Source organism: Scatophagus argus, chromosome 10, assembly GCF_020382885.2.
Source record: "Scatophagus argus isolate fScaArg1 chromosome 10, fScaArg1.pri, whole genome shotgun sequence".
Classification (NCBI taxonomy): Eukaryota; Metazoa; Chordata; class Actinopteri; family Scatophagidae; genus Scatophagus; species Scatophagus argus.
The window spans coordinates 15,033,967-15,058,060 of record NC_058502.1 but is presented as its reverse complement, the minus strand read 5'-3'; the positions used below and the strand labels follow the sequence as shown (position 1 = coordinate 15,058,060).

At 43.2% G+C, this 24,094-nt stretch overlaps 1 protein-coding gene across 2 annotated transcripts in view; it reads left to right on the top strand.

Annotated features, from left to right (window-relative positions):
* unc5b (unc-5 netrin receptor B) overlaps positions 1-22,609 on the top strand; it is a 48,417-nt gene extending 25,808 nt beyond the window's left edge. The window contains exons 3-18 of one of the 2 annotated variants that reach the window (XM_046402378.1): positions 7,972-8,202; positions 8,511-8,654; positions 9,064-9,167; positions 10,302-10,482; positions 10,856-11,023; positions 11,548-11,712; positions 13,701-13,733; positions 15,589-15,783; positions 16,172-16,537; positions 16,655-16,742; positions 17,126-17,300; positions 17,382-17,621; positions 18,364-18,513; positions 19,014-19,178; positions 19,285-19,463; positions 19,889-22,609. In XM_046402378.1, coding sequence (XP_046258334.1) covers positions 7,972-8,202; positions 8,511-8,654; positions 9,064-9,167; positions 10,302-10,482; positions 10,856-11,023; positions 11,548-11,712; positions 13,701-13,733; positions 15,589-15,783; positions 16,172-16,537; positions 16,655-16,742; positions 17,126-17,300; positions 17,382-17,621; positions 18,364-18,513; positions 19,014-19,178; positions 19,285-19,463; positions 19,889-20,054 — 2,750 coding nt within the window. In that variant the 3' untranslated portion in view covers positions 20,055-22,609. The remainder of the gene's footprint in view (positions 1-7,971; positions 8,203-8,510; positions 8,655-9,063; positions 9,168-10,301; positions 10,483-10,855; positions 11,024-11,547; positions 11,713-13,700; positions 13,734-15,588; positions 15,784-16,171; positions 16,538-16,654; positions 16,743-17,125; positions 17,301-17,381; positions 17,622-18,363; positions 18,514-19,013; positions 19,179-19,284; positions 19,464-19,888) is intronic. The other variant, XM_046402379.1, reaches the window with a different exon arrangement.
* The last annotated feature ends 1,485 nt before the right edge of the window (positions 22,610-24,094 follow it).

Here is a 24,094-nt window from a genome sequence, read left to right as displayed (position 1 = left end):
TTAGAGGGTTGTAGGGTAAACACACCTTGCAGCTAAGAGTGTGGGATAACACTCTATTTACAAGCAGATCTGTAAATGAGCTCTTGCAAGCCTTTGCAATTGCACGTGCATGTGTGTGTGTGTGTGTGTGTGTGTGCGGCCATGTCCTCAGGCTTGCACTCTCTCCTCCTGCCACCCGGACATACTGGATGGACAAGCAAAGCATTTCTGTCACTCTGCATCTCCATCACCTGCTCGGCCTTCCCCCTCTGTAAATCTGCTTTCCAGCCTCCTGTCACCTCCCTCTTTCTCTGTCTGTCACACACACACACACACATATAAACACACACACGTTGTCTGTCCATTTTTCACCTGCACACACTTGCGCGCAGGCCTTGCACAATCAATTACACACTTGCGCCCGTATCTTGATGAGACAGGGGAGGCTTCACACGTCACAGAAATAGCCAGTCTTCAGGCGCCCTCACTCACATGTTGGAACCAATCAAAGGTGTGACATTTCCACTGCTATGATGATCTCCCCGCAAGTTCCAACAAGGAGATCACAAGTTCCTGTAATGAACATTATTAGGTGTCTTACGTGATTCTTAGTTGACCATATTCTATATTTTTATTGTTTGGTTATAATAAAAAGAAAAGGAAAGCTACTTCAACGCTTCCAAGATTGTGTTGCGTTATGTCCAGAGTTTGCATTTGAACGTCAACAATTTCCCCGCGTGTCCAGTAAATTAAATGATGTATGTATGCCACACTTGGACTTGAGAAGGACTTGAGAAGGAGAGGATTTAGCAAAGCTCAATCCCAAGTTGTAAAAAAAAAAAATAAAAATAGTAAACTTGTAATATATATGTATATATTATAACTGTAATTTGTTTTGACATCTGTATAGAATCACCAGGTGTACTCACTAGCTAGCTTATTCCCAGAGCTTAATTAACAAAAGAAATGTAGAATTTATATGATGAGATTTTCAAGATTTCAAGATTTTCCAAGAGAAAGCTTCAATATATAGATACAATAGGTCAGTTTTCTGAAACTGTTTGGAAGGAACAACCCTGGCTGCTTTCTCTGGTTTCCCATGTTTGTCTTATCTTCGACCTGTGCTGTACTGTAGAAAGATGAAATTGATATTGCTCTTTCAATCCAACTCTGGGCAAAATGATTGTTATTTTTTTTCCTTAATATAAAAAAACCTTGTTAATTTTAGTTCCGGGGGGGAAAAAAACTTGCGCCTGCCTGCGTGAGACATGAAATCTGTTAGAGAGTCACCATGGTGAGCACAAAGAAACAGGCTGCAGAGCCATGTGGAGTCGCCGCAGGTGCACATCTTGGTGGTAGCATCAGAATATCCAAAAAAGGAGGCCAATGTGTCGAAGGCTCTCTGAGAAAACACATGGATGGATCTGTGTCGCTCTTAGCAGGACGTCAAATTGTTCTTCCTGCCTCCTGTCGCCTCGCAGCTACCGTGATGAAATGAAAATAATGGCATGTCTGTTAGTCGCTGGTGAATTAGTGACATTTCCCATTAAAAGATGACCAATTTTCCCCCGTCTGCACGCAGAAGGGCAGCTTATACTGTAAGTTTTTATGTGAGTGTGTAAGTGTGTGTGTGCGTGCTCAGTCAGATGGGTGAACTGCATGACTTCTCACACCCCGTCTGGCTTTGTTGATGTGAGAAGTGATGCTGTGTCGCTCCAACCTGCACTCATGTCGCCTCATGCCCTGGCTGATGCCAACACACACACACACACACACACACACACACACACACACACACACTCACATGTTCAGTAATTTTTTTTTCCCCATCAAATCTGTCTAAATTTGGACACTTGCTTTTTCCAGCCTTCACTTCGTCTCTTCCCTCCTTGCTGGTTTCTTCTCTCCTCCTCCTGTAGCGAGTTGTTTTCAGACTGATGAGGTTGAGGTCAGTCTGAATATCAATCACTCAATGTAATTGTCCTTTAAAGAAGACAAGGAGAGACTCTCTCCCTCCATCCATCTCTGTCTCTTTCGACCGGCCTCTGTGTATGTGTGTGCATGTGACGTGCGCGACCCTACCTCTGGGCTTACTTGAAAGAATGATGATAATGAGGTAGATTGGGTGAGGATGATGGATATCGTTGGCCAGTCAATGTTAAATAATGCCTGCTGATCACTCTATTTATTTGCCTTGTTTTCTCTGTCACCAGCAGTGTTGTCATATCTGGCTGTCTGTCCTCACAGCTGTTTGTCCTTAGTGGGCTCAGCGAACTGCTTGAGCTACATGGCTGTGGGCTATAGTTCTTTCTGCATGCGTGTGTGTTTGTGTTTAAGGCTGTAGGATGTCATTTTAAGTCTGCTGGAGCCGTGCAAAGTGCTTTGAATCCAACAGGCAGGAGGGAAAGAAGACTGGAGTCAGGGGAGGGCCAGAAGAAGAAAAGCAGTCCCATGTCAGACACCAAACTGAAAGGCGGAAGGGAGGAGGTGGGACGCTGTGCAGTTGTTTGTTTGTTTTTGAACTCATAGGATGTCTGCAGAAAAAAAAGAGATTCCTGATCTTGCCAAATACAACCTGACCCTTGTGTCTTTTATGGAGTCTTCCTGTTGTTTGGCTATTCTCCTTCCTATTCTCTATCCTCGCTTGCTCTCTTTCCCCTCACTTCTGAGTGCATTGTTGGGATAGTGAGGGCACTGGAGGGGACAGTAATGACTAACTCTGTAAAGGTAATGATAAAGTACAGATGCTTTAGACTCCACTCTGGCTAGAGGCGCTGGGGCTAAGAAAATTACAGTCGTCCGTGTGTGTGTGTGCGTGTGTGTGAAAGAGAGAGAATGAGAGGCGAGAGAAAAGAGAGGGTGGAGAAACAGAGGGCAGAAAGAACAACAGAGACAGCTTCACAGTCAGGCCAAGACAAAGACAGACATCTCTGTGATTCATTTTCTTCACCAGCTATTTCTGCACTCCCACTTTGCATGTGCACTTTGTGTGAGTGCGCTTGTCTATTAGTGTCTCTTGACCTGTCTTTGACCAGCATCCCCGTCTTCCCATCTTGTCACCTTGGTCCCCACTCCCTCTATCTCTCTCCCTCACAGTCCTGCCTTCGAGTTGTGGCCTCGCTCCACCACTGTCACCCACACCCCTTCACTATGTCCTGAAGCTCTGCACTCCGCCACACAGTCACTGAAGGAGAGGACTCCCTTGCTTTGCACCATTTGAGTTTAGCATACATGAATAAGACTGGATGAAAATATACTGAACATGTATAAGCGTGGGTTGTCATCTGGTGTCTGGGTCTACGTGTGTGTGTTTGTGTGATTGTGTGCTCTAGAAAAGACGCCTGTGTTTGCTTTCTAGCTGTCTGCTGTCTGTCATTACAGTAATAAAAGACTTGCTGTGCTGCACGGCGAGGAGTTATTGTCTTTAAGGTTCCTCCATTCCGCACAAATTGCCGGCTGCTGAGCAGTGATGGATGTTTGTATGCTGGCCCAAAAACACAGGTTCCACTTTAAACCCCCAGCTCCATTATCCCAGAGAGAGACAGGGGAAGAGAAAGAAGCTGTCTGTCTGTCCCCTACCTCTGTCATCCGAAAGTGTTTTAATTAAACTGTGCGATTCTGCAGGCCCCAGAACGCGCACACACACACACACACACACACACACACACAAACACACATACACATTGCACAGAGAGAGAGGTTTATCCAAATACGCAGGGCTGTTCCTCCCATTCTGTCTCCATCTGAGCCACAGTCTCTCTCTGTTTGTCTGTCTTTGCTGCCATTCCTCCTCTGCCTTCCTCTTTTCCTCCCTCCTTGCCCCCTCTCATCGGGCCTGAAGAGTGACAGGCTGTGTTTTTCAGCCGGTGTTTGAACACCGAGCGATCAATGCCGGACAAAGGGAAAGAGCGGGGGTGAGGGGCGGGGAGGGCCAACACAATTGGTTATTGACAGTGAATTCAAAGACTGAAAGACTGGAGGCGACAGCTTAGTAAGAGGAGAGCAAGAGGATGTGAGGAAAGAAAACAGACAGAGAGGAGAGGATTGGGCGAAAGACACGACAATGAATGTGATTCATGATTTAGCATCATTTTGAGATGAGTTAACTCTCATTATTCCAACTGATTTGTTGTTTACCTGCATGTGTATCTACAGGCAGTATTGTACGTGCTTAACTGTGTGTGAATAAATGACAAAGTGTGAACCCCTGCCAGGGTGTGACCTGTGGGAGAACAAACAAGTGTGTGCATATGTGTGTGTGTGTGTGTCTGGTATGAGTGTGGATATACTTGCATGTTTCCGTGTTTCTTATTGTTCTTTTGCACTACACTGCACTTACATGTCATGCCCTATTGGTTGTATTAGAATTTGGATGTTTCACGAAGGTAAAATTTTGTTTTAAGTCAGTTAAGAGTGTTGCCGTGTCTATCCGACAGCTTTTGCTGCGTGTGTGTTTCTGTCCATTCATATTTCTTGGAGGGGAGGGGCTTCTTTTTAGTTGGTCGTGCAGGTCGTACATGACCTGTTCAGGAGGACCAAATTGCCTTATTTGATTTGACTAAGCAGATAATAAAACTAATCAACATTTAAAAAAAAAAAATACAGCCTCTCTAACCTCTTTTGGCACAAATATGTCAGCAATGCACATCCAAGTCTTTTAAAATACACAGAAACTTGATGTAGAAACAAATGTGTTCATACAGGTCATATGAATTTAAGGCTGGGGTGTTGTTACTAATACTGTGAGAATAGGCTGTGTTAGGTTCCACATTTAATTGCAGAAAATGTGTCATTTCCACAAGTGTGATTTTGTGATATAACACTTAACTTTAGAATTCCCCTGGTAGTTTCATTGTGCTGTATCACATGCATCTACTATAGTCCTGCCTTCTATGTTCACAACATTCAATGTGTCACCAAAGCAGCAGAGACTGAGACTGAGAGGCTAGCAGTTCTGATTATATTAAAAAGGGTGAAAGATCATACACCACCATTGGAAAGAGGAGAAGGAAAAAAGAGAAGGAGATAGACCTCCTCACTCCCATGTTAACCTTTTCAAATGAGCTTCTACTGGCTTGTTAAAATCCCCCTGAATCAAAAATGTGTTTTTCGTCTTCCTCTTGTTTCTTCCTGTGCAGAGTTTGATAGTAGAGTGCTGCCCATCACATCAATCTGCTAAAAGGAAAGTTTCTCTGTACTCATTGAAAAACAAGTTTTAAGGGGTGAGCCTAGCATGGTTTCTGACATCACAAATGGTTTGGAAGCCAGTTTTGGTCCAACATTCAGTAGTTTTCAGTACACAAATTTTCGTCATAGCTACAGGATTCTTTTTATTTTTTTAACACATTATTGCCCAAAGCACAGAGTTTTACATACATCTGAAAACATGTCCTGAGTTGATCTATAAGAAGAAATCAGGTGCAGTCATTTGAGAAAACAAGGCGGTAAGCATGAAAGTTGGCACAAAAGAGCTTGTAGTCGTGCTTTTTCACAAAGCCATTAACTCAGTTAGCTAGTACAGTCTGGATGCATGAGCAGACAATAAAAATAGCAGATTGAGTCAATGAAAATACTCATAGAAAGTCGAGAAAACATCGTTTCATAATTTTGTTTCATTGTCTGTCACGCTGATTGGCACTTGGGTTTTTAACCAACTGATGAGAAGTGATTAGCATTCGTACAAGTGGCTGTGCCTAAAACATTTATTATCTGGCATATCTATCAGTATTACTGCACTGAAGAACAAGTGAACTTTTAAGCGCAAGAAAAATGTGTATTTTCTATCTGTGATCACTCTTAGCTAACTCATCTCCAGACTAAGCATTTCTGCTTTTACTGCACAGCACAGGGGTCTAGGTGGGGTAAAGCATAAATGCGTGCAGTGGTGAGGGTTCAATATGGGGTCACAGGTTAGTGAACACCAGCAGTCGGTGGAATGCCTCAATGGAAGTCATTGCTGAAGAACGAGGCTGTGTTTGCAGTAGAGACTTGCTGGAGAGAGGCAGAGATAGATTAAGGATGACAGGTTCATCCTGGATGGCTGTTGGGCCTGGAGCAGCTGTTGCCCTTTCTGCCTGTCCTGTGGCCACGGTGCTGCCAGGCTTTGAGCTATGGGCAGTGCTGCTTCAGCCTCTTTATAGAGGGGAGATTTTGGGTCGAACGCTGGTACCCGCAACTGTACCTGAAGATGGCTTAGTCCTTTTGAATTCCATGAACCCCTTGTGGCTTTGGTTTGACTCGTGCCACAGCTTTCTCTCCACTGCCTTCATGTTCCGTGCTCCTCTTTGCTTTCCCCTAATGTCTCAGACAGACTCTTGACAATCTCAAGGGGAACAGTGGGATGGGGGTGGGGAAGTGCTTACTTTCCTAAAATAGGAGCTGGTATCTTCCTAAGTAGATTCTCTTGTTCCCAGGTTGTGGAATAACGAATCAGGGTAGGCTCAATAGATTTCGAAAACTGAACGCTGCAAATTTGTCTGGTTGTAGTCACTGTGGAAGCTGCATCTGCCCTCCCACCTTTTGCTTTATCCACTGAATATAGAGAATGAGATTTAAAAACTGTAGCACTGTGAGAATGTGGGGGAAAAAAGACGTAATAACCTATGCCTGCATGTGTGTGTATATAAGGGAAGAAAATGCACTCAGCTGGATATACACACCTTTTTCTGCATCTCCTGGATGAAGCCGACCCTGTCAATCCCCTGCACTCTGCTCCAGTCTTCCATTTAATGCTTATTGAATTTAGATCATTTTCATGAGCAGCGCAAAGTTTTCTTTTGGAAGGTCAGACCTATTAACAATTAATGAGAACTTGGATTACACGTAAGGGAAAGTCAGAAAGTGATGATATAGTAGATTGATAGTAGATGACGTTAAGAGATTGCATAAAGACATGGTGGCTTACAGCGGCTCTTGAAACATACAGTACTTTAACGAAGCATATCGTGATATTTGTGTGCTATACTGCAGTCAGATTATTCCACATGGCAGACACCACTGCAGGATACTTTTTGGAAGTGTCATGTCACAAGCTCTTCTCCAGTCTGATTCAGTGTTTTGCTCAAGTACACAAGGGTGCAATCTAGTTGATGGACGCACACAAGTTGCGGCAAGGGATATGCTTGCATCATAGTCTGGCACCCTGGAGCCCTGTAAACAGGCAAGTCTGACAGATACTAGTCCTGTCCTGAGTCCTGAGTCCAATTTCAATTCAGTTTTGTGTGTATTACAATATTTACTGCAAATATACCATTTCCTGAAATTTAAAAAAACAAAAACGAAGTAGTGCGTAGAAAAGTTGTCGGTCCATATACCTGAATCTACCCTACTGATGTGAAAACTTGCATAGCAGCCAGTAACATTGCAGCATTGTTACACTCCCTGAGATCCATCCATCATTATTAGAGTAACAAGTCAGAGTGAAGAGGTCAGAGATACTGTGTCCTTCCTGCTAGGAGAAGCTTTTGGCAGCATTGCTGGGAGGGATGTGTCACATCGAAAATGTCATGGGATAATGTGCGATCAACAGGACCTGTCTGTGGAAGGTCAGCCACTCTCCTCCCCAGCTGAGAGGCATGGACTCTGCCAGAGAGACCAGAGCAGGAGGCCTGCATTGACCAGGTTACGGGCAGTACTAGGAAGCAAAAATGTCACCAGCCTATCCGTTTACAATGCAAACTGTCAGCACCCTGAATGCCTTAATGTATACAGTGAAGCATTGCTGACAAATTTGTTCACACATACCATAAAGCTGGACTGAGACAGACAAGACAAGCTGTCACACACACACACACACACATACAACCTTCAGGTATGTGAGATCTTACTAATCCCCATGGGATGTTTGTCATTTGCTTATTTCTTACCTCCTCAACAGTGAGGTTGCAGCACAGCATCAGCCACTAAATACGCATCAAGACTCACTTCCCTGCTCTGGCAGTTCCACTGAATTGACAGCAATACTAATCACTTCTGTGCTGTTTTTTTATTTAGAGAGCAGCGACTACAGTGAGGCTGAGGTTCTCCCCGACTCCTTTCCGTCAGCACCGGCAGAACCTCTCCCAGAATTCCTGCTCGAACCAGAGGACGCTTTCATTGTAAAGAACCGACCGGTCCAACTACGTTGTCGGGCATCGCCAGCCACTCAAATCTACTTTAAATGCAATGGAGAATGGGTCAATCAAAACGACCACATCACCAGAGAGAGTTTGGACCAGATCACAGGTAATACACTCAAACAATGTGTTTACAGAGGCGTACTGTAAACACATCAGCACACACTCACATGATAGTGTCACCTTGTATTTCACAGACATAAACATCATACTCAATTACAAACATCATTTTCAACTACATAATCCATTAGCTCCCATACACTTTTATGTGCATGTTAACTGCATTTGGCCTGCAGCCAATGCATTATTTATATGCACTGTGAAAAATATGCCCCTCTAATCTCTCTCTCTCTCTCTCTCTCTCTCTCTCTCTCTCTCTCTCTCTCTCTCTCTCTCTCTCTTTGCCTGTCTGCACAGGTCTGGTGGTGCGGGAGGTGGACATCTCAGTGTCTAGGACCCAGGTGGAAGAGCTATTTGGGCTGGAGGACTACTGGTGCCAGTGTGTGGCCTGGAGCTCGGCTGGCACCACCAAGAGCAACCGTGCTTATGTTCGCATTGCATGTCAGTTCCGAGGCTCTGTGTGTGTGTGTGTGTGTGTGTGTGTGTGTGTGTGTGTTAGAGAGAGAGAGAGAGAGAGGAAGGAAAAGAGACAGCAGAAGGGCAAATGTTTCCGACTTTTTGCTTGTCTCATGTGTCAGCTTAAGTATATATGTAAATGACTTTGTTGTAGCACTCCGTCAAAGTCTCCTGTGGTAATGTATGGGTGGTTTGACTGACAGTCTGTGTGAGGGTATGAAGCGGTTACAAAAAAACCATGACACACTGACGGAGGCTTTTTGGGGTTTAGCCTGGTGTGTGTGTGTGTGTGTTTGTGTGTGACAGCCAGTGTCACTAAGATAAACAGGGTGTCACTGCTGTCACTTGGCAACCTTCACTAACTGCTGACTACATCTGTGTCCCCCCCCCGTAGACCTGAGGAAGAACTTTGAGCAGGAGCCATTGGGGCGGGAGGTACGACTTGAACAAGAGGTGCTTCTACAGTGTCGCCCCCCAGAGGGCATGCCAGCTGCTGAGGTAGATCTCACCCTCATCACCATTCTCATTGCTTTTCTGTTATGTTGGGTGCTGTTTATGTTTTTGGAGGATAGTAGCTCATCATTTATATTTTTATAGCTCTATATCTCAAGCTGAGCTAGTAAAACTAGTAAAACTGAGATCTAAATAATCAGTTAAAGACCAACATAAACATGACACACACGGGAGCATAGTAAAGGGCAAGCCAGTGTTTGAGAGATTTAAGTCTATCCAGTTATGTGGCACCATCAACAAAGAAAACATAAAACAATCAGAAATATTATGCTGTGTTTTTAAGCAACAAAGGAAAAAGCTTTGCTTGTGCTTAAATCCACTTTGGGTCATGTTTTAACACTGAGCTGCTTTGAGTGCACAGCACTATATCAGACTGTTTTATTTCTCTCATAAAACAGCTGTACAATAATATGAAAAAATACATATCCGTAATTGTAGATTTTTTATTGGCCAAGTAAATATTTACATTCTGTCAAGCTTTATTGTTCGTTTTAAATAACACGTTACTATGTGAAATAAAAAGCTCATAGCGTCAAAGTGTAAAAGCTAGTGTTATGTGAATACAGGAGAACATTAAACTGGAATTTCAGAATGCTTTATGATAAATAGCAATTACTTTGCTTGTGAATGTTTGCTGTAAAATTACTTAAAGTGCTGAAGAGGATGTGTAAGGTAAGTTTAACCCAGTGATGATACAAATCCTGTTTTTCCTGAGCAAATGAAAAATGATCAGGTAGTGACAGCGTTTGAACGATACCACGTGTAGCACTGAAGCGTGTTGTGATGGCTTAATTCTGTGCGGGTTTGCTGTGTTAACTAAATGGGCCTGAGCTTGTGGTGTGCTGACTCGTGTTCATGCATACACACCTGGTGATTTGTAAAATGAGTTATGTGAAGAGTTATCTGCCAAAAGAATTAAAGGAAGTTCATCCTTCAGAATTGTTATACACAGAGATTCAAGAGTGTGGATGTTTTTCAAGATTTTCAACTAAAATCTTGGCTGCTATGGTTACTTTTTCTATTTTGAATAATGTCATCACTTAACGCCGACGATTCGGTACAGCAGACCTCTGAGTGGTGTGTATTTGTGTGTCTGTGTTCGTTCCTGCCTCTCTACAGGTGGACTGGCTGAAGAATGAGGATGTCATCGATCCATCGCAGGATTCCAACTTCCTGATCACCATTGATCATGATCTGATCATCAAACAGGCCAGACTGTCAGACACAGCAAACTACACCTGTGTGGCTCGTAACGTGGTGGCCAAAAGACGCAGCAGCACAGCTACTCTTATTGTTTATGGTAAGATACACACCTGCTCATTTTGTTCATTTTTAGGAGTAATTTCTACATTTTAGCGGCCGTACCTGAACGTAACTCGTGAATTATTGAAAGGATTTTAAGAATTTGCCACTTTTATGTACAACCTACTTACTTTCTATATTCCCAAAGCGTATAAAAGTTTCAGGCAGTTTGAGAAAGAATACTGGAAATACTTTCTTACTTTCTTTCACAAACAAGTTTTTTTTTGTTTTTTTACTAAAAGCTCAGTCTTTCTACTTTGGATTATGTTTTTCCCCAGGCTATCACTTATTAGAGTGTATGCTAAAGGAGTAAAATTCTCATCACTGTTGTAAAGTTAACTGGCAGTCTCGCTCACTTGTGTCTCTGTCAGTGAGCGGGGGCTGGTCTTCTTGGACTGAATGGTCAGAGTGTAACGCTCGCTGTGGGCGGGGCTGGCAGCGACGAACACGCAGCTGCACCAATCCTGCCCCTCTGAATGGGGGAGCCTTCTGCGAGGGCCCACCCTTCCAGAGGGTGACCTGCACCACACTGTGCCCAGGTGAAGATGACATACTCTTAAGTATTGTTTGTAACACCTTCAGACTAAGTTACTCGCTGGAATATCAGAAAATTTCCCAAATGAGCCTTTTTTCAGGAAGTAAGAGGATGAATTTTGGATCAATAGATCAGATGCTGATGTTTGGCTGTGTTCCTCCATATGAGCTTTAACTTCAGATAAAACCAAACTGTTGGCCTGTTTTCAATTTTTCAGTTTGAAAACAATTTCATCCAAGCAGGCCAGAGCACATTTGGTCGTGTAATTGCTCTGATCTCACCATGAAGCATCATCATCTACGTCAGGAACATAGTGTTACCTGATTTACTGTCACTCGTCATTCTGCCACTTATTATTTTGGCCCGTGTGTCAGACCACCCTGACTCCAAAACCACTTAAATCAAACCACAGAGTGAATTTAAAAAAAAAAAGCTAAATTATGCCCTTACATGTTCATCAGACTTCGTTATAACGGAACGTGGAGCTGATCAGCTGTAAAATGACACATCACTGCTGTCTCATTCCAGTGGATGGCGGCTGGACGGAGTGGGCAAAGTGGTCCGCCTGTGGCACAGAGTGCACCCACTGGCGCAGCCGCGAGTGCCAAGCCCCAGCACCCAGGAACGGAGGAAAGCATTGCAGCGGCAGCATGATGGAGAGCAAAAACTGCACCGAGGGGCTGTGTGCGCGCAGTAAGTCACCTGAGCAAAGTGTTTGAACTGGGGTTGGGGTGGTTGTTAAATGTCAAAATAGAATCAATACTTGGCTGATAGATGTTTTTTGATGTAATGTAGTTCTCCAGTTGGCTCCTTAGTGCTGATCAGCATCTGCTGAGCATTCGTTCACCAGTGCATATCATTCAACAGTCCAATATCTGAAAGAATAAGGTGTTTCTGAGGTATCTGTCAGGGTCAGTGCCCTAACAGCCTATTTGCTGCATCAGCACGTTGTTCAATTGATGACTCTGAGCAAGGTGGTGATTGCTCATAGTTCATTTTTATAAGATGTATTGCATTTCCAAGCTATTTTATATAGAACTGGATTCCCAAGATATTTAGCCATTGCAGAGCGCTTATGGTGTGGAGAGCAAGAGAGAGAGAGAGATGAAAGGTAAAACAGCTGAATTGCAGACAGATGTTTCATGAGGCAAAATTTAGGTTCACAGAGAGAGATGGCAAGTGATCCGCATCTGAAGAGCACAGATGGAGAGACAGAGAGGAAGAGATAAAGCGAGAGAGCGAGCGAGTGCAGGATGAGGGAGCTCATGGAGTGGGAAGCGAGCATGACACGGCCAAGTTGAAAAATTAGCACAGGGAAGAGCATATGAGAGTGAGTCAGACTCACACTGACACCCCATGTGCAGCCCGTGATGAGCTGGGAGAAATCCAGCTGACAGCGCATTAGAATCTTAGAGACGCACATCGACAGAGGCAGTGAGACACATTCAGGCTCATACTTAAAAACACATACACACAAGTTCACTAACCGACACACCCAATGCATGCAGACAAACCTCATAAAATGCACTTACAACAGGGTGGTAGGGCTTGGGGGAGGTGGTGGGGGGGATCATATGCACAGAGGAACGCTTCAACTCTATCAGACGTACACGCGAGCCTTGACATAAACAGGCTTCCGTGGAGCAGCCAGATTAGACAAATACACTGTGTGATTTGGCTGTACAGAGTGGAGCATTCTCAGGGGGATGTCAGGAAAGCATGCACTCAAGTGGCTCTGACAGAGGGGGAAGACAGAAAACTCTGTGCTGCAGAAAACTGTAAATGTGTCACTTGGCAAGCTACAGATTACAGACTGAGTTCTTTATTTTCCCAGCATGTTAATGTGACTATTCTGCAGACAATTTGTCCTGATAACATTATGACCATTTGCGTTCCTGCCTTGCTTCACACTATCAAACAATAGAAGCTGACTGTAATGTCTCACCCATTGTTAATCCCTTTGAGGATGGGCTAAATACACCAGTCATAATGTAAAATGATTTGAGACACCGCAGACCATCATCTTCACTGCCTCCTAGTAGATTTTAATAGCTATGGGATGAACGGGGAAGTCGGAGAATCCATTTGGTGTTTTGACGACGCTTGAGAGAGATGGTTATTCAGTTTGAGATCGAGTAAGTGACACAGTCCTGAAAGATGGTTTCCATATTCATCAAACCACTTGGGGATGATGTTCAATGGTGTTATCCTAGGAAAAATTCTTCTGGTCAGGATGGCAATTTTTTCATAGGATACGGTGATAATATACCCTGTAGGGTGCATAAGACAGTTTCAATCTATGTCGTCTCACTCGTGTACCACACAATACCTGCGTCCCTCTCAGAACTGTCTTTAACTTTTCCACTCTCATCCAAATGAGCCTATTCTCTTTCATCAGCATCATTTCTAACAGGCTTCTGTGTGCATTAAGTAAACAGTTATGCTGTACTTCATTCCACAGTGCCACACATTCTCACACATTTCCAGAAGAGGTTGTTATTTCGTAGATGTAACGTGTGTTTTTTTGCTTGCAGTATGCCTTTTGTGTTTGCATTTATATTTTCATATTGATTAACTATTGTTTACATTGTTTTCATTTGCATAACAACTAGTCCATCCATTTTTATGTTGTTTTGTTTTTTCTTTTCTTCTTCTCTTGTTTTTTTCTCCCGTTCAAACAGATAAAAAGATTTCTATTGAACATGCAAGCCATCGTAAGTTCACCTTCCCATGACTTCACTCTTTCACGTCTTCATACTCTTTGTGTTCGCACTCTGTGTGTGTGTGTGAGTGAGTCTGTCCGTCTATGTGTTCATACGGATTTTGAGTCCTAACATGTGTGTTAGCACGTTAAGCTGAGTGTGTGCAGCATTTTGTTTTGAGCCCGTCTATCCGCACTTTGTTGTCACCTCAGATCGAGCTCCGTGAAGATGTGCCTCACCTCCTTGTCCAGCCCGTTTATGAGTGTTGTTATCCCATCTTGTCTCCCATGTTGACTAAGCGTAACATAGGTTTCTGAGCTGGCTCCATGTTAGCTCACTGCATCATTACATAACAGCTCTGGGTTGAAAAAGAAAGTAGACACAGTTCTAACAAAGGCATTAATAGATATTGGTGTGATTAAACAAACTCCCCAAAACCTCTAACCCAGCACATTGGAGGAAAAAAGCTCTCCAAGCTGAGTGGATTTTTACAGGAAATCTACAAGCTGTGTTATGAGGGGAGCAAAATGACAGGCCGCTAAGCTGAGACTCTTTGATCCATAGGCTATGAGGTGGAAGCATATGACTTGCTGGAGAAAAACAGTTGATTTCTGTCTGACTTTCAGTTAATCTGTGATATAGTTTACATTTAAAGTGATGGTAATTCCTCTAGTTCAATGCGATGTGGGCTGAGGGGAGAGCAGCCCCGGTAATGCACCTAATTCGCTATTGTTCCATTTGTGGTAATAAGTGCGGACGGCTGTCGGATTTGGTTCCATCGCGCCACGTGAGCACAGGAGCTCTCCTCCGCCAGCCCGTCTGCCTCCGGCTTTCCTCTTCTGCACTCTTTCTTCCACTCTCGCTGCTGCTGCTGAGTGGTGTCTGTGTTTTCTACCCAACTTCTTCCCCATTCATTCCTGCTCTTTCAACATGGGCCTTTTCCTCAAGCACAGCCCTCCTTATCTCCTTTCTCCTCCTCACTCCACTTATAATCCATCTGTCCTCCCCACAAATCACAACCTTATCTAACTCCTTCCCATCTTTTTTGCCAAATTGCCTCTCCTCCAGTTCTCTCCTCCTGTGTTTATCCAGCCTGTCTGCTCATTCTTTTTTGCTCTTTATTGTCTCCCGCCAACCTCGCTCCTTGTCTTCTCCTCTTTTCTGCTGTGGTGTGACTGGCTCACGTGGCCGGCTGGGTATGGCTCTGCTACTGTTGAGGAGTTAGAGCCGAAAGGCTGTGATGGGCCCGCTGACCAGTCACACCCCCCCCCCCCCCCCCCCCCCCCCCAACCTCACTTGGATACATGCTGACTTTTATTGTCAGATGAGCCTCTTGCAAGCCCAGTATGGACAGGAGGAACATTCAGTATCCACATGGGCATGCTAGTAGTGTTTCAAAATAGATTTGAAAGAGTGTGAACCTACCCTTGAAGATTTCCATTTCAACTGTGGAATGAAAACATTTGAATAAAGGGAACCGCTGATTATTTTAATTATTGATTAATCTTCTGATTAAGTGTCAGTTAATCATGTACTCCAAAGCTCCAAAGCTCACGGTGACGTCTTGGCTTGTAGTTTTTCTGATCAAATCCAAAGATAATGAATTTACAATGGTATAAACGAGAGAAAAGCAGCAAATCATCACATTTTACAAGCAGGAAGAAGCAAATGTTTGTAATATTATCTTGATAAATTTACTAATTGCTTTAGCACTAACTAACTGCTAAATTCTGTAACATCAGATATACGTTTAATCAAATGATTCCTCTTGATTATACTTTCCTCTCGTCTCTCCCTTGCATTTGTGTGTTTTCACACGTTTCTCTTTATGACACCCTGACTGTCTGACATTCGGTCCCTCTTTCAGCAATGGCCCCAGGTATGGGTGTAGCAGTCTACGCCGGCCTGATGGGTGCAGTGCTGCTGTGTGTTATACTGGTGTTGTGCGTGGGAGTGCTTGCATATCGCCGCAGATGTCAGCATCTCCACGGAGACATCACCGATTCTTCATCTGCTCTCACCGCCGCCTTTCACCCTGGTAACTACAAGCCTCCCAGACAGGGTAGGTGCACACACACACACACACACACACACACACACACACATATGCATATCCTATTATCTTTGTGTTTATTTTCACAAGTTTTCTTATTTTTACTCATCTTCATAGAAGCACTTCTTCACAATTCATTATCAGACTGCTATTTATATCAGCCTATAAATTAGTTCTCTGTAAACCATTATCTCCTTTCACTTAGTCATTTCTCCATTCTTTAGTGCATTACATTTTTTACTCTTTAAGCATTTGTCATGGTAGGCCTTCTCTTGTTCTTGCCGTCAAATATTAATTAGCAACATTAATCCATTTCCCTTGTGTCACTTTTAGCACTCTCTGCCTGTGTCATTTCTGGTGATAAGAGAACAGCTCCTCTCTTCCTCCCTGTGTACAGATAACCCCCACCCTCTGCATCCCCCTGCTCCACCGGATCTAACAGCCACCGTGGGGACTTTCCGTGGGCCGCTCTTCTCCCTGCAGCAGGGGGTCAACGACAGCCCTCACAAAATCCCCATGACCACTTCTCCCCTGCTGGACCCGTTGCCCAGTCTCAAAATCAAGGTGTATAACTCCTCCACTCTCTCCTCTCTGGAGCTCCCGGCGGACATGTGCTCAGACGGGGAAATCCTCAGCCTGAAGTCGGTGGGCACTGTGGGTAGAGAGCGAGACTACCACAGCCACACCCTTTCCAGAGAACCTGGGCTGAGCACCAGCGCCACCTTGGGTAACCTGGGAGGACGCCTTACTATCCCAAATACAGGTAACATAGATCAAATGCAGCTGTCTTTTCACACGCAAATGGACCCAGAATTCAAATTCACCAATGATGTTCAGTTAATAACATATAAGATAAGTCATGACACCTCTCCCCCATCAGGTGTGAGCCTGCTGGTCCCCCCTGGCACAATTCCCCAGGGGAAGTTCTATGAGATGTACCTCATTATAAACAAGTGGGACAAAACAACGTGAGTGCCCTTCATCTTTCTACCTTTTATTTGACTCATCTGTCTCACAACCACGAGGCAAAATAGACCTCATTCTCACCTCAATCAGACGTTTTCCCAAGCAAGGCTCACCTACTGCAAACCTCTTGAAGTTCTATCACTTTTTCTGAGGCTAAAAAATGGATAAGCTTGTCTCACATTCTACACTAAAATTTGGAGTGAATTAATTTCTTGCCAATTTTCTGAAGTTTGATTTTCATGGCCTTCAGTGCCTCAGTAGCAGCATGTTCCAAACTGTGTCATGACCATGATGCTCTTTCATAAATTAAATGTGATGTTTTGGCAACTGTTACAAACACCTGGTGTTCTCCCTGTGTGTGTGTGTGTGTGTTTGATATTTACAGGCTACCCTCAGAGGGAAGTCAGACTGTACTGAGTCCTGTAGTGAGTTGTGGTCCATCCGGTATGCTGCTGAATCGGCCTGTGGTACTCACTTTGCCCCACTGTGCACAGCTAGACACACCGACACCTGACTGGACCCTCACACTCAAGACACAGACTCACCAGGGGGCTTGGGAGGTGCGACAACCTTTGACTGGTACCAAATAATGAATCTCATGTTGTACAATGTGGCATCACTGAACCTAGATCTGTTTTCAGGAGGTGCTGACAGTAGGAGAGGAGACTTTGTCGTCTCCGTGCTACCTGCAGCTGGAGGAGGAGTGTTGTCATGTTCTCATGGAGCAGCTGGGAACATACAGCCTGGTGGGCCAATCCTGCCCTCCACACCCTGCCTGCAAACGTCTGCAGCTCGCTCTGTTTGCCCCCCGTGCACCCTGCCTCTCCCTGGACTACAGCCTCCGCATCTACTGCATCCATGACACCCCACATGCACTGAAGGTGCTGTTTGTGTGTTTGTCTCTCTGTCTTTGTGAACTCTTCTTTACCTTTACCCGCTCTACCTGTCCTGTTGTTTTGTTTTGTTTTTTTTTAACTTCTTTGATTCTTTGCTGTTAATTTACTTAAAGCAACACAGGATTTAAATCCATCATGTTAGCTTTATTTATAACGTACAGCTAAAACAGAGCTTGGTTTGGTCATAAACAAAATACACATCACACTTGTGTCAAAAGACAAAGATAAAAAAATATGCTATGCAATATGAAGCACACTTAACTTTAACTTAGTTAATGTAACTTATGGGCAATAGGGGAGTCCCATCCACTCTGAGCTGAGGCCTTGCAGATACCATGATTTGATATCACATATTGAATCCTCCTTACCCACTATAAGCAATGATTTAAAATAGTACAGCACAATACAAACCTCCTCCCCAACAACGAACAAGCACTCCATCCAGACAAAGCTGGACTCTCTAACTTAAATATTTTGCCTCTCTCAGTCCCTTTTGTATAAAGTGTTCACAGACCAGCCGGGGCAGTAAACATGAGTGTGCTGCGTGCAGCTTACTGGCATCACATCACATTATTTCTGGCTGGTAAAGACACCACCATCTTGGAGAATGTATGACACATTTTAATTAAGTGTTTCTGAAAGCATGTTTTGAACTGATAAACCCATAATGAAGTTTATTGAATAAAAATGTCCTTGAGCCCATCATGTCCTCTCTGCCTCTATGCAGGAGGTTCTGGATTTGGAGAGGAGTCTAGGTGGAGTTTTGCTGGAGGATCCCAAGCCACTGCTCTTCAAAGACAGCTACCACAACCTGCGTCTGTCCATTCACGACATTCCCCACACTCACTGGAGAAGCAAACTGCTGGCGAAGTATCAGGTTGGATACTCAACAGGCAGCAGATACTAGATAACAGCCTGTTAATATGTGTAGTGTTTACAGATGTTCATGTCTACAGAGCATAAATCATCAGCAGCTTGAATGGTGTAGATTAATGACAAACGCTTGATTCCACCTCAGTAGAATGGCTATTTTCTCATAAAATACAGTGGGCTTGTGGACTGCTGCTGTAAACATTCAATTCCTCTGCTGCATTCTCTTGGCGGCAGCAGTGAGATTGCAGTCTGAACCCTCTCTGAATAAACAAACAGGAAATCTGATAGTGGGTCTAATTTATGGACAGTGCACTTTAGAAATAAATTTTCCCCTTGACACATGGATACGCAGTTGGTGGAAACACCCAGTATCAAAATAAAGCATACTGCACCCTCCTTGAATGGAAACTGTGCTCTAGATCCTTTCTGATTGTGCTTCTCAGGATAAAAGCCACTTTAAACACAGTGTTTTTCTTCCTTCTTAAAATTTTTCTTTGTTAACAGGAGATCCCGTTCTATCACATCTGGAGTGGCAGTCAGAGACCCCTGCACTGCACCTTCAGCCTAGAGAGAGGCAGCCTGGCGGTGTCACAGCTCACCTGTAAGATCTGTGTCCGACAGGTGGAAGGGGAGGGACAGATATTCCAGCTGCACACGGATATTCAGGAGGTAATGCTGACAAATGAAATAACCCTGATAAAGTTTCTATGAGCACAGCTATGCCAGAAAATACAAAGGTTGACCCCAATGCTTATGACACTCTCTGTCAATCCAGACTTTACCACCGCACTCGCCCCTCCCATCAGGAAGTACCTGCCTGCCTTCCTCTCAAGTGGGACCATATGCCTTTCGCTTGCCTGACTCCATTCGCCAGAAGATCTGTGCCAGTTTGGACGCGCCCAGTGCTCGAGGATGTGACTGGAGACTCCTGGCACGCAGTTTGGGCTTTGACAGGTCAGATCTGCCTCACGTGTTTATGTGTGAGAGGCAGTTTTGGCCACGCTTTAGCTGTTGAGTTTGGTCAAAGGCGGCATGTGGATGTGAGATTAGATGCATAAGGGTTATGATTTCAAGCGGAGTCAGGCTGAGAGTTCAGTTTAGAGTTGGATTTGGTTTAGCATGCAAAAACTATGAAAAACGTTGTGTCGATTTGGCACACATGATTTGATGTATGGAAATAGATTCAACCATGTATTTCTTTTCAAGACACTGCATCTTGCTAACTAGCTAATCCTGCTTTGTGAAACACAATAGCAGGGAATCAGTATTGGAAATGTGGTAGGAGTATTTGCAACACATTGTATTGATGTCTTTAAGATTTTTGTGATTAGTGATGGTGTGCTTCCTTCTTACTTCTTGCATCTCTTTCTTCCTCTTAGGTACTTGAACTACTTTGCAACAAAGCCCAGCCCCACAGGTGTTCTGCTAGACTTATGGGAAGCTTGTCACCAAGCTGACGCAGACCTGGTCTCGCTGGCGACCGCGCTGGAAGACATGGGCAAGAGCGAGGTGTTAGTTGTCATGACAACAGATGGGGATTGTTGATTGCTCAAGGAAACAAGAGCGAGCAAGACATTTTTTTTTTCACCACAGTGACAAAAACAAGAATACCTGAATTTGAATATGCACACCCCCCCAGCACAAATCACAAGCCCACAGAGCATTTTGGTTCCTTCACATGAGTTATGTTACGTCTGCCTCATCTTCCTCTTCACTGACCTCTGATCAGCCACTGTAGCTACATACCCACTATAACCCATTTCCATGCGGGCCATCCCATGATAACTGCTAACCTGATTCAGCTTGAATCCTCCAAAGCAATGTTGCATCTGCAAGACGTGAAACCAATTTGAGGGTATGAAGGCGTAAAATAGGTGTTAAGTCATCTGTCATATGACTGATGTTGACTGTCTCCTTCAAAGATTGAAAATGATACTCTTTGTGTGTACAAATAACAAACTTTTCAGACAAAAATAAATCACATATTCAACACACAACATGCCAATGCTAACACAGGATTACCTATGTTTCAGTAGCAGCATGAAAGTACATAATTTCACACCATGTCACCTCATGGCAGGGGCTTTTGTTCGCTCCATTATCATTCTTCGTGTGCCGTTAAAGACAGGCAGCACTGTCCTCTCTGCAACCTCCTCAGGCTACACTCCAACACACACACAAACTGGTCATTAACTGGGTCTGAAACAGACTAGGATTTCTTGTCTAACTGCTTTGACTGTCGAGCAAATGTTACGATGATTGAACCCTCAAGGTTTGAGGGCTTGAGCATATAATTTTTTGGCTGAATATAAAAGCTGCCTCTTGGTAGGAGGGTGAATTGTGAAGTTTGTTTAAGAATTGGCGGATAACTAGACCAACTGACTCTTTATATTGTACCAACAAATGCCTCAAAACCTTGGCATATCATTCTGACTCACAGGGGTGCTTCTCTTTCATCTCTCCTCACATTCCTCTATCGCTCTGCCACACTCCTCCGATCTGTTGAGAATAAACTGCAGGAAAGCTTTCTGGTCATCCCTTAAAAGTTTCCTTTGGGGAACGCTCTTTAAGTTATTATCCATATTTGTGGATCTTTTTTTTCGTTGTCATTGTTAACGATCATATAGAGCCTGATGATCTGCGCTTGTTTAGCTGACTGAGCTGCTGTGTTTTATTTTTGATTTTAGTAGAGCAGGCCAAATGAACTTAGGTGCACAGTGGATGTCTGAGTTTTTAATAACAAAACCGTGTTTATTTGTCATTTTTGATGCTGTGTATCTATTAAAAATGTAAAGTGTAACCTGTGAAACATGATTAGAGGTGGTCAGATGTCCAGGTGACACTGTAGACATTTTGCTTTGCTTTGACTGAGGGCAGTTTCTGCTGCTCACTGATGAATAGTACAGAATAGATTAGCTTTGCCTTGAATCAACTAGACAGCAAGAGACCATCAGATTTACCTCAACACAAACTGCATTAAGTTTCAATCTGTTCACTGTCCACCACTTATCTATGCCTCCATCTGTTCATCTATCGCCCTGCAGCTCATTTTGTCTCCCCTCTCTCATTTTGATAACATATTGTTAACCTTTTTACCAAGCGGCCTGCTTTGTGGGCAGGGTCTTCAAGATATTTGCATTGTCAATATTGTTCTGTCAATTATTGTTGTTAAGTTTTTTTCTCCCTGAAGGCAAAAAAAAAAAAAAAGTGTTCGCATCTTTGAAAACACAGAAACCAAAACACAGGCAGTATCCGTCCTCTACAGCAGTGAGTCACGTCACTGTTTTGTGTGAATGAACTGAAAACACAACTCTGTGTGTTTGTGTGTGTGTGCTGAATGATTGAGTATGTTTGGGCAGGTGTTTGTGCACTCACAGTGTGTGTACACGCTTAAGATCTGTCATATTTCTCTTTGTAAGTGCTATGCAAGTACAAAAGAAAAGCAAAGCATTTTGACTTCTTTTGTTTTGTTTGGAAGAGTAATTCTATTTTTTCAGATCAGGGCATGACAGGGTTTTGATTTTGTATCCTAAAGTGGTTTAAGAGTGGTTTAGCATTTTTGGTGATGGCATTGCTCATCTGGATCAGAACAAATGGATCGCCAACCACGGAAGCTAATGGTGAAGAAGCACATGCGGTTGAACAAAACAAAGTATGGTGCAGTGGCTTCACGACAAGTTGTGACTAACATCATGAACTCGTGCCCTGCAGGTCTTTGCCTGCGGGAAAACGTCTGAACACGACCAGTTCGGTACATTGGATCCCTGAACACTGCAGGACTATTTTCTTTCCTCAAATCTTGTTACAGAGACTGGCTAGCTGTAGGCTACAGTGTTTATTTGTCCAGATTTCTTGAGTATCTGTTGGATCTTTGGCCATAGCTGTGGATCATTTATGCTGGAGCTGGACTGGATTCCCCCTCCTTGCTCCCATCAAAGAGAACAATTTAGCCTTTGTTCAAGACAACAGACATTTTTATGAAAAAGAAAAAAAAAGGATTCAGTGACATTATTTTATGTCTGTAAAGTACCAATTGTAAATAAACGTCTAGCCTTCTTACCTGTAACTAAATATAATTTTTATGCAATAAATTATATTTCTTAGTTTAACAATAGTGTGTGTTTTGTTGTTATTGATTTTAAATGTGTTCTTGCAAAAACAAAGGATGCAGAAGCACAAAATCCCCAGACCAAATTGCAGGCTCCTTTGTAGCTCCTTGGTGGGACAAAACAACTGTTAAACGGCATCTGTGTTTTTATCAATTACGCCCCATTTTCACAGAGAATGCAGAACTACTCAGCCTGTCCCTCTTTTTCTCACACCTCATTGGAAAATTCCCTTTAGGTCCATTTAGCTTTGAAAGCTTTTAACTGGCAGGCTGTCCAGCCTTCAATTTAACAAGGCTGTAGAGACACTAATAGTAGCCTTCAAGGATTGACTCTGGGCATTTAGATCAAGCATATCTAACCTCTTTCTTTTTTTTTTAAGAGAGTAGGAAATGAGGAATTCATCAGATTGGGCTCTTATATCGAGAACAAATATCCCAGTGAGTCATCTGTGGCAACTGTGCACTGCTGTATGGTCTTAATGGCAGGCACCTGTTTCATTAGAAGCACTGCTAACTGAGGACTGATATGCCAACCTCAAGTGCATGAGTTAATTGAACCTTTTATAATAAAGTGGTGGTATGGTGTAAAAGCTGAGTGCAGCTTCAAGCCAACCCTTCACCTTTACACAGAATGTTTTTGTTACTTTTAATAAATAAATTAGCCATGTATTTCATTTTAGGCCCATGGTGGTATGAAATAAACAAAAAAACATTTTGGAGTATATTATTTGCGCAGATTGATCCTGTACAATTGGACCTGTTGTTGAAAAAGGAAACAGCAATTCGGGAGCTGTGAGGTGGATGGGCTCCACCCTTAGGCAGTGAGTCATTTGCTAATGATTAGTTTATTCCAATCATATCTGCTCGTCAGAGGACTCTCACGTCTGAAGGTCACAAACATAAACCTTGGTGTTTATGTTTGGATTTTTTTCTACTTATAGATATTGTAGTTGTGTTCATATTCCACAGAGGTGCAGTGACATTCAACTCGAATTTCTGTCCTATGGTGCCCTCTTCTGGTACCTCATACGTTCAACAAAAGCCAGTATTCAATACGGCACACTGTAAATCAAAACTGATATCAAATGAAAATCCAGTGAAATCTCAATATTGAACAATTAAAGTGTAGCTTCACAGTGATGCCATAGATTTTGAAAGAAAGTGGTATATAAATATTTTTGAATGTCTGCTGTCACATGCAAGGCATCTAATTTTGAAACAGATTTCCACATTTGCAAACAATTTGTTTACGTTGTTTTCAGTTTTTGGTTTGCTTGTTTTTCAAAAAGGATATATTGTAAGTTAGTAGTGTACAAATTGAAATAGTTCTGCATTATTTATGATATCACCAATTATAGTTCTTGTTAATTCAACAGTTCCGGGAAAAGAAGCAGACAACCATATATTTCGCCATAGCAATAAGATTTCCGGTATGTGGGTTGGTTGTCCGAATAATAGCGCCGAGGAATACATTTTA